General features: G+C 47.3%; 5 protein-coding genes across 5 annotated transcripts; 2 read left to right on the top strand and 3 right to left on the bottom strand.

The window, feature by feature from the left end:
• The first annotated feature begins 75 nt into the window (after positions 1-75).
• Positions 76-2,212, top strand: CNC01250 (expressed protein). Its single transcript, XM_569439.2, has 3 exons — positions 76-297; positions 350-508; positions 561-2,212. Exon 3 carries the CDS (start codon positions 565-567, stop codon positions 2,071-2,073), a length of 1,509 nt encoding a protein of 502 aa, XP_569439.1. The 5' UTR covers positions 76-297; positions 350-508; positions 561-564; the 3' UTR covers positions 2,074-2,212.
• A 587-nt stretch (positions 2,213-2,799) lies between these two features.
• CNC01240 (hypothetical protein) lies at positions 2,800-5,534 on the bottom strand. The gene is made up of 3 exons (XM_569437.2): positions 4,195-5,534; positions 4,030-4,136; positions 2,800-3,981 (listed from the first exon to the last, which is right to left on the bottom strand). Exons 1-3 carry the CDS (start codon positions 4,894-4,896, stop codon positions 3,012-3,014), a joined length of 1,779 nt encoding a protein of 592 aa, XP_569437.1. The 5' UTR covers positions 4,897-5,534; the 3' UTR covers positions 2,800-3,011.
• CNC01230 (DigA protein, putative) lies at positions 5,225-9,976 on the top strand. The gene is made up of 11 exons (XM_024656686.1): positions 5,225-5,865; positions 5,913-6,082; positions 6,130-7,105; positions 7,161-7,423; positions 7,476-7,643; positions 7,696-7,893; positions 7,943-8,116; positions 8,168-8,329; positions 8,383-8,945; positions 9,000-9,330; positions 9,397-9,976. The coding sequence occupies exons 1-11, from the start codon at positions 5,847-5,849 to the stop codon at positions 9,904-9,906; spliced, it is 3,534 nt and encodes a 1,177-aa protein (XP_024512363.1). The 5' UTR covers positions 5,225-5,846; the 3' UTR covers positions 9,907-9,976.
• Positions 9,977-9,986: 10 nt separating this feature from the next.
• On the bottom strand, positions 9,987-12,202 carry CNC01220 (cystathionine gamma-synthase, putative). The gene is made up of 4 exons (XM_569433.2): positions 11,978-12,202; positions 11,090-11,928; positions 10,685-11,038; positions 9,987-10,631 (listed from the first exon to the last, which is right to left on the bottom strand). The coding sequence occupies exons 1-4, from the start codon at positions 12,170-12,172 to the stop codon at positions 10,028-10,030; spliced, it is 1,992 nt and encodes a 663-aa protein (XP_569433.1). The 5' UTR covers positions 12,173-12,202; the 3' UTR covers positions 9,987-10,027.
• A 98-nt stretch (positions 12,203-12,300) lies between these two features.
• CNC01215 (hypothetical protein) lies at positions 12,301-13,153 on the bottom strand. Its single transcript, XM_024658925.1, has 3 exons — positions 13,015-13,153; positions 12,524-12,961; positions 12,301-12,472 (listed from the first exon to the last, which is right to left on the bottom strand). Exons 1-3 carry the CDS (start codon positions 13,093-13,095, stop codon positions 12,386-12,388), a joined length of 606 nt encoding a protein of 201 aa, XP_024514264.1. The 5' UTR covers positions 13,096-13,153; the 3' UTR covers positions 12,301-12,385.
• Positions 13,154-13,413: the final 260 nt, after the last annotated feature.

Genomic DNA, 13,413 nt, shown 5'->3' with positions numbered 1-13,413 from the left:
GTGGAAAAAGCGGGAACCAAATAATCAGATAGAAAAAGCGTGAACCAAATGTATGAATACATCTGCTGCTCAGCGCAAAATTCTACAGATTTCTACGGATTTCTTCTCGTTCAGTCACTCTCCCGCTCATATTCACATCACTTGTGTCGCTACACATACAATTCACATGAAACTTGATATACTGTACTAAGCCCTGACTACATACAGAAGCAAATTCCCAGACACGAAATTCCGCACGTGCACCTCTGTAAACATTCAGAACATATCAAAACACAGAGAGAGAGCGACTACACCTTTGTAAGTATCGTACGCACTAAAAACGCAACAGAAACTGAGATATAACCTGCAGTCTACCACTTGAATTGCGCATTTGCCTCAACTGAGAAACACAGCCAAGCCTCCCATCAAACACGCTTTTCATCAACGCCCTTTTCCTCAACATCGTTGGAAACCTTTTTCAAAAGTATTTTATTTGCATTTTGAATGAGCGAGCTGTGCTGGAGAATTGGTGGGTTTGAACTTGAATAATGTCAGGACACTTGCTGATTTTTTTGGGATAGAAACATGCCTCCTTTCGCAAGAAGACAAGCCAGGCAAATTTCACAAGTTCGTGGAGAAAATACGCCTGTTACAGGGACAGCAAGGCTTCAAAGCGTTGTCCCACAGAGAAGGAGGATTGAGATAGTTCTTCCAGCCAGGTCAAGAAGGACTCCTATCAACCGACAGTCACGTATTGCTCCATCTCATCCTCCATCACCAGCAAATCCTTCCTCTTCAGAGCCTGAATCGACAACATCAGCCATTGCATCCTCATCTCCACCCAGCTCTGCATCAGAGATTTCAGCTCCTCCTGTTATCGAGAGGAGGAGGATAGAAGCTGTGCTCATGGATTGTGCAGCTCAAGGAATTGATGTTGATTCTTGGAACATAACTATGTCCCCGTCTCATTACTATCAGACGTTCTGCAATACCCTTTCCATTGCAACAATAGGCTCTCAAGGCTCTCATATTTACAGCCAGGTGAAGGACGACGGCATGTATGCAAAATGGGTTCTCATTGGAGATGCAGGATGCAGGTTGCTGATTGCTCCGGAATACAAACGCCGTTTAATCCGGGCCATTAAACAAAAAAGGCCGATTCATCCATCCACCAGCAGCTGCAAGTTAACTGATGCCCCATTCACCATGTCATGTTTCGAACTCATGGAGCATCTAACAAGCATTGGTTGCAGAGCCATACGCATCCAGCTGTATGGCCAAAAGCTTCCCCTGCATCCCCGTTTCTTCCCCCAAGCCCCTGAGGAACCTGTCCATTATTTGGCAGAGACGAATCAGTGGGACATCGGTGTTACATACCGATCAAATAAAATATTCCTCTTTGCTCCGACCAAAGGTGTCTCTTCAGGCATGGATGTATATCCAATGCTGATACCGATATCTAAGGACTTTGGGAGCATTAGTGTGAAGATGTCTGCGAGAGGGAAAGAGTGCAGGGTAAAAATCTATCCGCGTCTCGTCCACGTCCTCAAATCCATCCGTGGGCAGCTACAAAAATATAATTCCAAGACTATGTCTGGGTTAATGAAACAGATGACAGCTGCCCAAGAACTACTGAAAGAGATCACCTCCATGGACGAGGAGGAATGTGGCGGATTTCGAATTGAAGTATCCCTCAACACCTTCACGTTGGAAGAGGCCCGAACTCTCGCAGTCGAATCACAGCTCCTAGAGCCTGAGACTTGGCTACTGGAGGGAGGCCCGGCCTACGTACAGCCGTACAAACTCTGTCTCAAGCTGGTGACGAAGGCAGAACTTCTTACCAATGCAAACAGATTGGTAAGAGTGGCGGTAGAGCAAAGGTTGCTAACAGGTGATGGAAACAGGCATTCAGAAGAATGGGAGAAGAAGGTCGTGGCAGATGTCTTTGCCGCTATCGGATGGAATAACGGCAAAAGGCGTCTGACCAAATCGACCAGCACTGACGCCTGGTGGATTACTGGACAGGGAGATACCGCTGATGACCCCCGCAATGAGGGGGATCAGATCTTAATGGATATCAACCGTGTTGAATGAGCGAGAAGATTGGAGCCTACTAAGATACGGAGTTCTGAGAGAGATCGTTTGTCGCATGGTGGGATCGGACGGAGTTGCGTGATTAGTTTTTCTTTTAGATTCTTTGATAGTCTCTTTTTTTCTCCATGCATCCATAGACACCTTTCAACAAAACGGGTATGGCACTCGGGAAGGCCCATGAAAGATCTTTTGCGAGCCTTCAAGCGGGGTCTTGGGGACGGCATTCTCCCTTGTAAAGAATCACTAATGGATGGCAGTCACCGCTACCATTCAGCTGGGTGGTAGTACTCGGTAGTACTAGTGGGTCTCGATTCCGGCTAAATAAGGTAATTCTTTCGCTGAGAATTGCTTTGACTATGTACGTAATCAAGTCTGCCTGAAAGACAAACCGACAAACCTTGATCCTCCGTCCATTTTATGCATCAGGTGACGAGTGATTGATTGCATGAACGAAGAATCTATGCTCGAGTGAAAATATCAACAGACTTTTTTTATCTATCATTGAAGAGGAAATTTATGAAAAGTGTGGGAAACAAGGAGGAGGACCAAAGACAACTGAACGAGGACGAAGAGCCTCACAAGCACGCAAGCATTGGAGCAAAAGGGACTGAAGGAAGAAAGCGAGCATCGTGAGCGGAAGTTTGCATGCGTTATAATAGCTGAACGATATTACAAAGGACCAATATAGAGAAGACTGCCTCCAATGCCAGTTTCGATAACAATTTCCCTGGCTTGTACAGTGCGCAACTAGAAACTGTTAAGCTCCTCTCGACAGATCTCGGTACATAGTAGTAGAAACCAAGCGAGCTCATTCAAACAAGTCTTTGATAATACCTCAACCCATGCTCTTTTATCTTCCCTCCTATCTTCCCTCTCACATTGAAATAACGGTAGATGACTAGGAATGGTAAGGAGACACCTTCCGCTCATCTGGTCTTCTACGAGGAGGCAGTACATGGCACGACTAGACATACCACAATCCATAAAGCTGATACTATGCCTCCCGCTATAAGGATATCCCTTTTTATGTCTCTGTAAACCTTTTTTATTCTTGGATCTTCAACTAGCCTTTCAGGACCAAAAACTTGTATCTTCGTATGAGCTTTTCTCCTTGGTGGCACGCGGGCCTCGTGCTTCGTTGATCTTGGATTTGAAATAAGCATGAAAGAGGTGAGGGGATGTAGGGATTGAGCAGGTACAGAGTGGGGGAAAGGCGTAGTAATAGTGGCATTACCGAGGCTTGTTTCTCCTTCTTTTCCTCCGGAATCGAAGGCAAAGGGCGAAATTTCCCTCTGTGTGGGGTTAGGGAGCTTGTGTCCCTTAGCCGCTAAGATGCCAAGCCACATGCAGCAAGGCCGTGAGATTAACCCCGTTTTGTCTTCTAAAGAAGAAGTGTCGCATATCGGGGCAAATTGTCGCGCAAGGGCGTTGCGGAAGCCAAACGTTTGGGAGGAGAGGTCATAATCACCGGATTTCTCGAGGGACGCCTGCGAAGCATTGATCGAGTTTTCTCGTATGTTAACCTTGCATGTTGAATTGAAATCTTGAATCGCCCCAAGATTAGACAACGGTCTTACCTCTTCTGGGAAAACAACTTCTTTCAGTACCTTCACCTCGGGCTTGGGTCCACATCCGACAATAGCGGGTATCCCGATCATATCCCCGACTTTCGAGTGCTCATCTTCTAGTGCATCTAACTCCCACGGCCAAATCTGCCGACTGGATCTTCTCCACACTTGAGAGCAAAACCCGCGATAGGCGGAGTAAACCTGCATGGTTCCAAAAGAGACGAAGATGGTGGAGAAGAGACGATAGGTCCGAAGGCCAAAAGGGCTGGGCGGAAGAAGGAAGGTGAGAAGAAGGAAGATTGCGAGGCCGATAAGAAGACCAATAACACCGGCAAAGTACCTACCATAACATCAGCAAAAATCAAGATCTTAGAACAAATAAACTTGCCATAAAAGCTGCTTAGGCCGATTAATATTGCCTTTAGCAGTCTCGAGAAATCGCGGTAGGCATTGGGATTCAAGGGTATGATAAATTTCCTCCAACACAGGCAGAAACTATGAGGGCAAAGGTGTTCAATACAGTGCAGGATCATGCAGCACATGTTCGACTTACGGACTCAGGAGCGCTACTAACTTCAAGACATGTTCTGACATATTCTCGCAGTTCGTCACTGATGCTCAACTCCTTGCTCCCACCATTTTTAAAAAAGGTGGCAAAAGCTTGCAGCGCTTGGTCTCTCAGGGGTTGTTCGTCTACCGGAAGAAACGTAGTTCCATCAGGAAGATATGGAGAGTGTGAGCGATGTAAAACGTGTAGCGCAGGAGAAGAAGAGCATGTCGAGGAGGACGTCCCAAACCGAGATCCAGCAAAATGAGAGTTTACTCTAGAAAAGCAACTCCTCAAGGGTTTGCCCGAGCCGTCGTTGGGGTGCAGGGCTGTTGCATCCGTCGAGTACGCACCGGCAGAAATTGAACTGCTTCTGCTCTCTTCCACTTCTTGCTCACCAACTTTCGTAGGGAAATTCATTGGCCCGTGGTGAAGATAGGCAAACGGATCGTATCGGTGGCCGAGGATAGTGCTTGGGACAGGCACTCTTATTTTCACCGCTTTATCCACCTGTTTCCACTTTGACCTGTAATCCCTGTACCAGAGGACAAAGACTAAGTTCTCTGCAGTGTAGTCCTTGTTGGTAAGAAAGGTGGCAAAGTCGGCAAATGATATGGGCGGGCAAGTTTCACCATTCAAGATGTGGCAGAGCCTGAGTTGTTCAAGAGCAAGTTCGGTATGAGAGGTGAGCATAGAATGGGTGCACATTGAAGAACGAGAGGTATAATTGCCATGTAGGGGCCCATTGCTAAGCGGGGAATATATATCATCTGTCGCGACCGACAACTGTAAGAAAGGCAAGGGCGCAAGGTAAACTCTTCGGTTGCCAATAGTACTGAAAATTGTGTCGACATAGACCAAGGGGCGTTATCGATCTGTTTCAGTCACTCTTCTAGCGCAGATAAGCGCGCGGTTCTGCCGCTGTTAACGCTGTCGGTAAGTTGAGCAGCAACGACAAAACACGCTAATATGCAAAAGGTGATGGACTGACGTCGACAATGATGGGTGATGGGATTCTTACAAGAGTTGGTACGGTCCAAGAGGCCTGCTCAATCAGGTACCATATCGCTCCAAAGGAGTCTTGACAGGCCAGGAACTGGGTTCACGCAGTGGTTGACGATGCTTTAACACACTGTAAAGAAGTAAGAGTGCTGACTGATGAGAAGGCGGAAGGATTGGAAAGAATTATGATGGGACGGAAGAGGCTCTGCTCAGAGTTTGACTTTCATCCTGTTTACTTCGATGCTGCCAGCCAAAGAGGCCACGAAAAAACGCATGGACGTCAAAAGCAACGAAGCAGACAATGCAAATGGCGACGATCTTCGAAGAACATGAATTTCGACCCGGTAATGAGTGGTATGTACCTACAAGGAAATTCAGAAATTAAAGAAAACGGGCTGGGCCGGAAACTGAAGACATGTTCGCCACGTGGAAAACACGCGCGCATATCATCATCATCCTCTGAGCAATGGTGGTGTTGACGACACTACAACCAACAATCTTGAGCGTTCATTGCTCGTCGGCTTTGTGGTTCGTTCAGCTTGAGTCCAAGCCATCCATACTGGATTTAAACCAAATAAAGTCTAAAAGCAGAGCCCAAAGCCTAGTTATCAGCCCTCAACCCGTCGCACTGCAGTATTGCCATTTTGTTCCGCAAGATGTCCATGCTTGATGACTGTAAGTGTCTTTGTCAGAACAGTTCGCTCGAAGCTCATCCGTGTTAGTTGTGGAACATACATCTGGTCCTTCAGCTGCGTCCTATGCCGTTTCAGGTATCTACCAAGGATCCAACAATGTAGGATATGGAGGCTCAGGAATCCAGGCAGTCGGTTATGAGGGTTTTGAAGAAGGCGACGAAGAGCAACCGGGCGAGGATGCTGTTATGGTCAGAGCTGTAAGTACTAGGTCGCTTATACAGAAACTTTGCTCATATTTGGGCAGTTGGAGACCGGGTTCATCCCATCAGCTCGTTCACAAGCACTATCTCCACTCTTCTCGTTATCTTTGGTGCAATATTCTCCACCTTCATCGGTGCTGTGCCTTACTTCTGTTAACAATGTTCTTTTCCTTGCCATTGCACCCCTTGCGCTTGTCATCATCGACTTGGAGAAACCAGAAGAATTGGTCACAATAGATCTACCAAAGCCAACCCCCGAAAAAGGCTCACAACGTACCAAAGAATCGCCAGTCGTCAGCCAGCTATTTGCCGATCCCACAGCCAGACATCTGTTAATATCTACCAGCTCAGGGGATACGTTTTATCTTCCTATTAGCCCGGGAAATGCTGCCATTCAATCTCGACGACCACGACCGCTGAGATTAAGGCAGAGTATAACAGCAGCAGGTTGGTCTCCTATCTCGGGAGTGACAGTAGACGCAAACGGAGAGGGGACAGGGCAGGGCAAAGGGGACGCCGTCACACCTCCATCGACGGATGTTCTTCTGGGAACAACGAACGGTCAAATCCTCTCGTTGCTCTTGCCACCTCAAGACGATATTTTCAAATCTGTATCTATTGGTATGAGCAAACCCGTTGAGCGAGACCTGCAAACTGTGTATACCCTTCCAGATCAGCAGCCTGTGGCTGGTATTGGCTTCGGCTTCTGGCCAGCCAACGGCTCTTCATCGGACCGTCATCATAAAGGTGGGAAGAAGGGGGCTGGAAAACGCGCATGGGTGGTCATCACCACTAAGGAGAGGCTGTACGAAGTGCAAGGGAATGTCAGCACGACAACAGCGGGAGGGAAGACAGGAGGTTGGGCGGAAGAACTTTTTAAGCCAATCAGAAACAGTACTCCCAAGTTCCAAGAGCTCCCTGGAGATATTGTGAATCCATCCCTGGTTTTCTACACTCCATCCACGCCTGCCCAATCTTCTTCAACGCTTCCGGCGCCTTCTGCCATCGCCTGGTTGACAGGTGAGCTTATTTTATTGTTCCTCATATTTGGTACCCTATTTGATCAGTTTAATAGCTCCCGGACTGTACACTTCCAGCCTTTCAAGTGCTCCGTCTAATGATATCCTTTTGAGACCGTCCCTTATACCATATCCGATTTTTGATGATTCAGCTCTTCATGACTTTGCACCTAGGCCGGCTCCATCATCGCCATCCCTACCTGCAATACCTATTGCAGTGGCTGTCACTCAATGGCACTGGCTTTTACTTTACTCGGACAGAGTAGCTGGTGTATCAAGGGAGAACGAGAAAGTTGTTTGGGAAGAAAAGCTTCCTTTGGTGAGCTCATTGCTTAGCCAAAACAACATTATGTCGCTCACAAAGAACATAGTCCGTAGACGAAAAGGCCATTGGCATGTCCGCAGACCCCGTTTCCCGAACATTTTGGATATACACCAATAAATCCATATTGGAGATCTTGGTGCGAAACGAGGACAGGGATATATGGCGTGCAAAGCTGGAGAAAGGGGAGTATACAGAAGCACTTAATTTTGCCAAGGTGAGTAATCACCTCGTTCGTCCCTTGAGGATTGCTCATCGCTTGAGGACAGACACTTTCACAAAAGGACGTTATCCTTTCCAAGCAAGGTGACTATCTATTCGAACAAGGACGGTATATTCAATCTGCCCAATGTTACTCCCAGACAAACCGGAGCTTTGAATACGTCACGTTAAGATTCATTGATGCAGATGAGCGAGATGCCTTGAGAATTTACCTGTCGGAAAGACTGAATCGACTGGATAAAAAGGTGACATGTTGGGATATATGGGATATACTTAAGCTGATGGAATTTACAGCAACGCACGCAACGAATGATGCTCGCCACATGGCTAATAGAGATCTTCCTCAACAAGTGGAATGCGCTCGAAGATTTACTGGCGATTGACTCTGCCAACACGGATATGGACAGCTTGAACATCGAGAGGCAAATAACCGAAGAGGATCTTAAAGAGTTCATGAATACTTACCAAGTTGGTGATATACATGCGCCAAAAAACTATCCGGCTGACCTATCATTGTAGAACGATCTCGAATCTAAGGTGGTATATGAACTGATCCAAAGCCATGGAAGAACCGATCTATATCTGTTCTATGCCACCTTGATCAAGGATCATGGGAAAGTTATTGAGCATTGGATAACGGAGGAACAGTGGTTGAAAGCCATCGAAGCCTTGAGTCGTCAGGTAAGATTTTTAGGATTGAGGGTCCTGTAAGAATGTTGCTGATAGCATTGTAGAACACCATTGAATTGTACTACCGATTTGCCTCCATTCTCATGCGTCACGCTCCAAAGGAAACTGTTGACTCTTGGATCCGTCAACCTGCTCTTTCACCTCGTCGCCTTATCCCAGCCATCCTTCAACAGCATCGGCGCTCCGAACCCATGTCATCCAACCATGCCGTCCGATATCTTTCGCATGTCATACATCATCAATCATGTACTGACACCACAATATATAACCTTTTACTTACATTCTACGCTACAGACCCGGATCCCGATGATGGGCCTTTAATACGATTCCTGTCCTCTTGCCCAGATGATCCCGAGACAGAAAGGCCTTATTACGATCTGGATTATGCCTTGAGGACATGTAAACAGCACGGAAGAATACAGCCTTGCGTGTTGATATATTCAAAATTGGGGCTGTATGAGAGCAGCGTGGATCTAGCACTGGACAAGGGTGATCTGGAGCTGGCGAAAGAAAATGCTGATAAGCCGGAGGATGACGACGTACTGAGGAAGAAGTTGTGGTTAAAGATTGCAAAATATGTAGTACAAGAACAAAAGGACATCAAGAGGTGGGTCATCGCATTCTTTTTTATTTGGTATGTTTCTGACTAAAAAGACAAAAGCGCCATGCAATTCCTTGGATCGACCAATCTACTCAAGATCGAAGATATCTTACCCTTTTTCCCAGACTTCGTTGTCATCGACGATTTCAAAATCGAGATCTGCTCAGCTTTGGAAGAGTACTCCGCTCGCATCGATGCTCTCAAGGCTGAAATGGATGAGGCCATCACCTCCTCAGAGTCTATTAAACGCGACATCTCCAACCTGGCTAAGCGCTTCGTCACCGTTGAACAGTCTGACAAATGTTGGAAGTGTGGATTAGAGTTAGTAAGCAGGCAATTTTACGTGTTCCCTTGTCAGCATCAATTCCACGGCGATTGTCTAATCTCCATGGTAAGCATCTTTTTCTTCACTAGAATGGGGTGTCTCGTAGTAATATCCGAATTAACGTACGAACAGGCAATGGAATACCTGCCATCGCCCTCGCTTCGACGTATTCTTCGTCTCCAGAATGAACTTGTGTCTCGCTCAGGGCCATCTTTCGGTCGCCATCTCCTTTCATCCAACTTCACGCCCTCTGGGTCTGGTAGTAGCACCCCAGGACGCGGCAAAGAACACCCCTTTCGCCAAGCACCTGCATCTTCCAACGTTGCTACAGACCTCTTGTTGGGAGGTGTAACCGGTCGTAATAAGTTGATTGCGGCGGGTGACAAGCTTAGAGAGTTAATCATACCTGATGCTCTTGCTCAAGCAGTATCTATGGTGAGCGTTGGTGTTGGTGTTGGTGGTACTGGAGAAGCCAAGAAGGGCGGGAAGCGGGAAAAACCTGATGACAGTCGGGCGGAAGAGTTTAGAAATGAGCTGGATGCGCTTGTGGCATCTAACTGTCCGCTTTGTGAGGGTGCAGTCATGAGCTTGGATAAGCCTTTTATCGCTTTATCGGAGGATACTGCAGACTGGGAGGTGTAGCGGTATAGAGTCAAATCAAATGTAGTCTAGTTTTTAGATCAAGATGTATGGTTCAAATCGTTCAAACCGAGAATTTACATTTGCGGATCCATTGAGCTCTTTTTAAATATAGTCTTCTTTTCTATTCCTTTCGCCCTTCCTTTTCTGCCCTACCTGCTGCCTCACTTGCCGCCAATGCTGTTTCAAACCACGTCTTCAACACTGATTGATCTTCCTGTCCCACACTGATCCTGACCAATCCCTTCTCCACACCGTAACCAGCCGCCCAGTCCAATTCAAGGTAATGAGCCAAGATGGTATATGGCGAAGCAAGGGTGAAGCTCGTCCCCAATGATGGGCCCTTTGCACATCCGATAGCATCGTAAAACGCTTTTGACGCAGCGAGCGAGGTAAATGTTAAGGAGAAAAGACCACCATACCCCCCTTTGCCGAGCGTGGGGTGTCGTTGAGCTTGAGCATAAGTCTCAGGTGTGATGTACCGTGGATAGTATACCTTCTTTAACACTTTGCCTTCAGCAGGAGTAGACTCATCGTCCAGGGACCGTTTGTGCAGGAAATCGCACATGTCGTATGCGTTGTCGTTAACTTTCTTGATACGAGCGCGATAGTCGCGGGAGTTGCGCTCCATATAAACCGCATCTTCAGGATAATAATAATCTTCGTATACCGAAGATTGAGCAGCCTTGAGTGTGTCGTAATGAGGGCCATTAGGGTTAAGGATAAGGCTAACGAAAAGATCAGAGCTACTTCGCGCAAGGGAATATGGAAACAAACTAACCTTCCTCCCATCACATTGGCATCACCACTGAAAATCTTGGTTAAACTGCTGACCACAATATCCGCAAAGGTCACGACTTCGACGTTAATGAAGTTACCAATAGTTTCATCAACGATGATGAAGAAACTATATTTGTCCGCAAGTTCTCTGATGCGAACAAGATCTGGACTTCGGAGCAAGGGATTAGATGGGAATTCACAGAATAAAGCAAGAATAGGGGGTTCATTGGGATTTTCTTTGGCCTCCACGAGGATTTTCTCAAGGGCATTGATGTCTTCGGATCCGCCAGTACCAAGGAAATGGCAACCAGGTCCCCATTTATTAAGAATTTTCAAAGTGTCAGTGTACGGGAAACTAAAGGTCATTAGTTTGATGCCCATCTGAGATATATTACGAAAAACATACCCGTAGCAGACACTTATCCCTTCAGCCTCGCCCTGAAGCTTTCGCGCAATCCTCGAAATGTCGTGCGCGTGCCAAATGGCGCTCATTCCACAGGGGTAAAGATACACATTTTCCTCAGTCACGGCCTTCTTTCCCGAACCGGCACCTCGAGCAACATCCTCGATTTTGCCATAGTCCTCATCACTAGGCAACAATCCTCCAGCAATTCGCCGCTTGAGAGCTTGCTTGGCAAGGGGAGCGTTGAATAAAGGGAGGTTGCGCCCGTATCGTTCTTCGAGGTAAGTCGTCAAATCAGAAGTGAGGTTTTCGTCAGTGATAGGGTCGACTGGAGGCTTCTCGAGGATCGTAGAGGATTGAGGCATGCTGTTGGGGGATTCGCTAGGTGTGGTCGGGGTAGGAGGTACCGAACCGGTCCTCTTAGAGTAATGTCTGTTCCTTGAACTGGGAGCCTTGCTCGCGGGCCTTTCTAAGGTTGGAGGAGAAGGCGCTCTGGGCTGGACACCAGCTGGTGTCTCACCGAGGAAAGAGAGGGCCCTCTCAGCCATACGTGACGAAACACCATCACCGGTGTGCTGCCAGAATGCTTTACCATAAGGCCATTTGTCCTTATCAAACAAAAGGATCTGGAGCTCGATACAGTCGATACCGAGGGATTTGGCGGAGGATAGATCGGTGAGCGATTTACTGGAAGGACAGATAACGAACTCAACCGTTCGAGAAGGGATAGGAGGATCTTGAGCTGCGAGGAAATCGCGGCCTGCAGCAGCGACACGAGGCGCGGGCAAGAGAATACAAAGTTCGTTAGGCTGACCGAATTTGGAGAGACATAGGGCAGCGAGCTGAAATCCTGTTAGAAAATCATGTGATCTGCACTGAGATAGCCCATACCTTTTGAATGCTACGGTGAATAAAGAACCGAGGGTAACCAGTCTCCATTTTGTCGACTACGCGTTTGTGGCCTTCTTCGTATCCGATGTTGTCCTCCCAAGTGGGGAGAGACACAGAGATGGCATGAGCCGTAAGAGCGGGAACGGAACAACCAAGAGGGATAGGCGCTGGAAGGTTACTCGTTGATGTGGGCATTTTGAAGTGAGATGGGGAAGAGATTCGGATTGGAGACAATGAAAAAACACGGACGTCGTCCGTTGACTATTAACCGTCACGATATTATTTATGACATCGACTCGGGCCGATCACGAGCCGTGAATACAGCCGGAACCAGATTTTCTAATGACTCATATGTATCAGGTGCCCTTCATCACCACAGAGTAAATACAACTTCGTTGATACAGCTGGTTATACAAGCCCCAAGAGATATGGCTCGTCCGTTTCGTCGTCCATCTCTTCTGCACCTTCCCATTGTCGCCCATTGAACACTGGCTCCTAGACCCATCGCGCTATTAGCCAATATTCTCCTCAGTCTCCCTCGCCTACCTCTATGAAGACCTCGGTTCCTCTCTTCACTATTCTACGCCCAAAGTGGTCTTCCCCCAGCACCAGCACTTCTTTTGGCCGCCCCATTCTAATCGGTCCTATCCGCTGATTATCCTCATCCATATCGTTCTTCCATAAAGGCTCCTTCATTGACGTATGCACCCAAGGTCCAAATATACGCAACATGGTACTCAATAGCCCATTGTGTTTTCTCCAACTCCTTATTTCTTCTAACGATGGCTCATCTTCTATGGGTAATGGTGGATCTGATGAAGTGGTGCGAGTGGCACCGAGAAGAGATGAGTGAGCTGATGGTGACCTTTGTATATGCGTATTTCCTGAACTTTTTTTGCTGTTATTGATTACGTCAAAGAACATCATCTTTCCCTCGCCAGTCATGGAGATATCCAACACATCCGTCACCTGGGCGGGCGTAGCCTTTTAGGCCATCATGTTAGTCATCCCTTATGATCAGTTTGGTAGAAACTTACCTGCCTGGTAGGTAACGGTGCTCCAAAACTGACTAGGTTACAGGAAAGCAGCATGAGAAACCATCGATATTTGTGACTCATCTTCGGCGCACGCAACCAATGCCCGTCTCAAATATCCCATTTGATTATTCTAATTGTTTGGTTGGCATTCAGTCGTTCGCATGAGTGGTCTGGGAAGATCAGACAGCCTTTATATAAGCGAGAAGAAGGCATAAGGGATACATATACCCATCATGCCTGGCACACAGCGTTTAACAATAGAGGGGCGGCCAGTGCTGTTCCGGGCTTCATCAGGGAAGGCTCCCATCAGACGTACAAATGTGTAATACACAATACATGCCCTCTGTCCTTCATCTTTGTCCCTGGCGCGATAGGTTACGAAAATAAGGCAGAAGGTGC

Source organism: Cryptococcus neoformans (genome assembly GCF_000091045.1).
Source record: "Cryptococcus neoformans var. neoformans JEC21 chromosome 3 sequence".
NCBI classification, from domain to species: Eukaryota; Fungi; Basidiomycota; class Tremellomycetes; order Tremellales; family Cryptococcaceae; genus Cryptococcus; species Cryptococcus deneoformans.
Note: the sequence above shows the minus strand (reverse complement) of the source record. Positions and strands in the feature narration are given on the sequence as shown.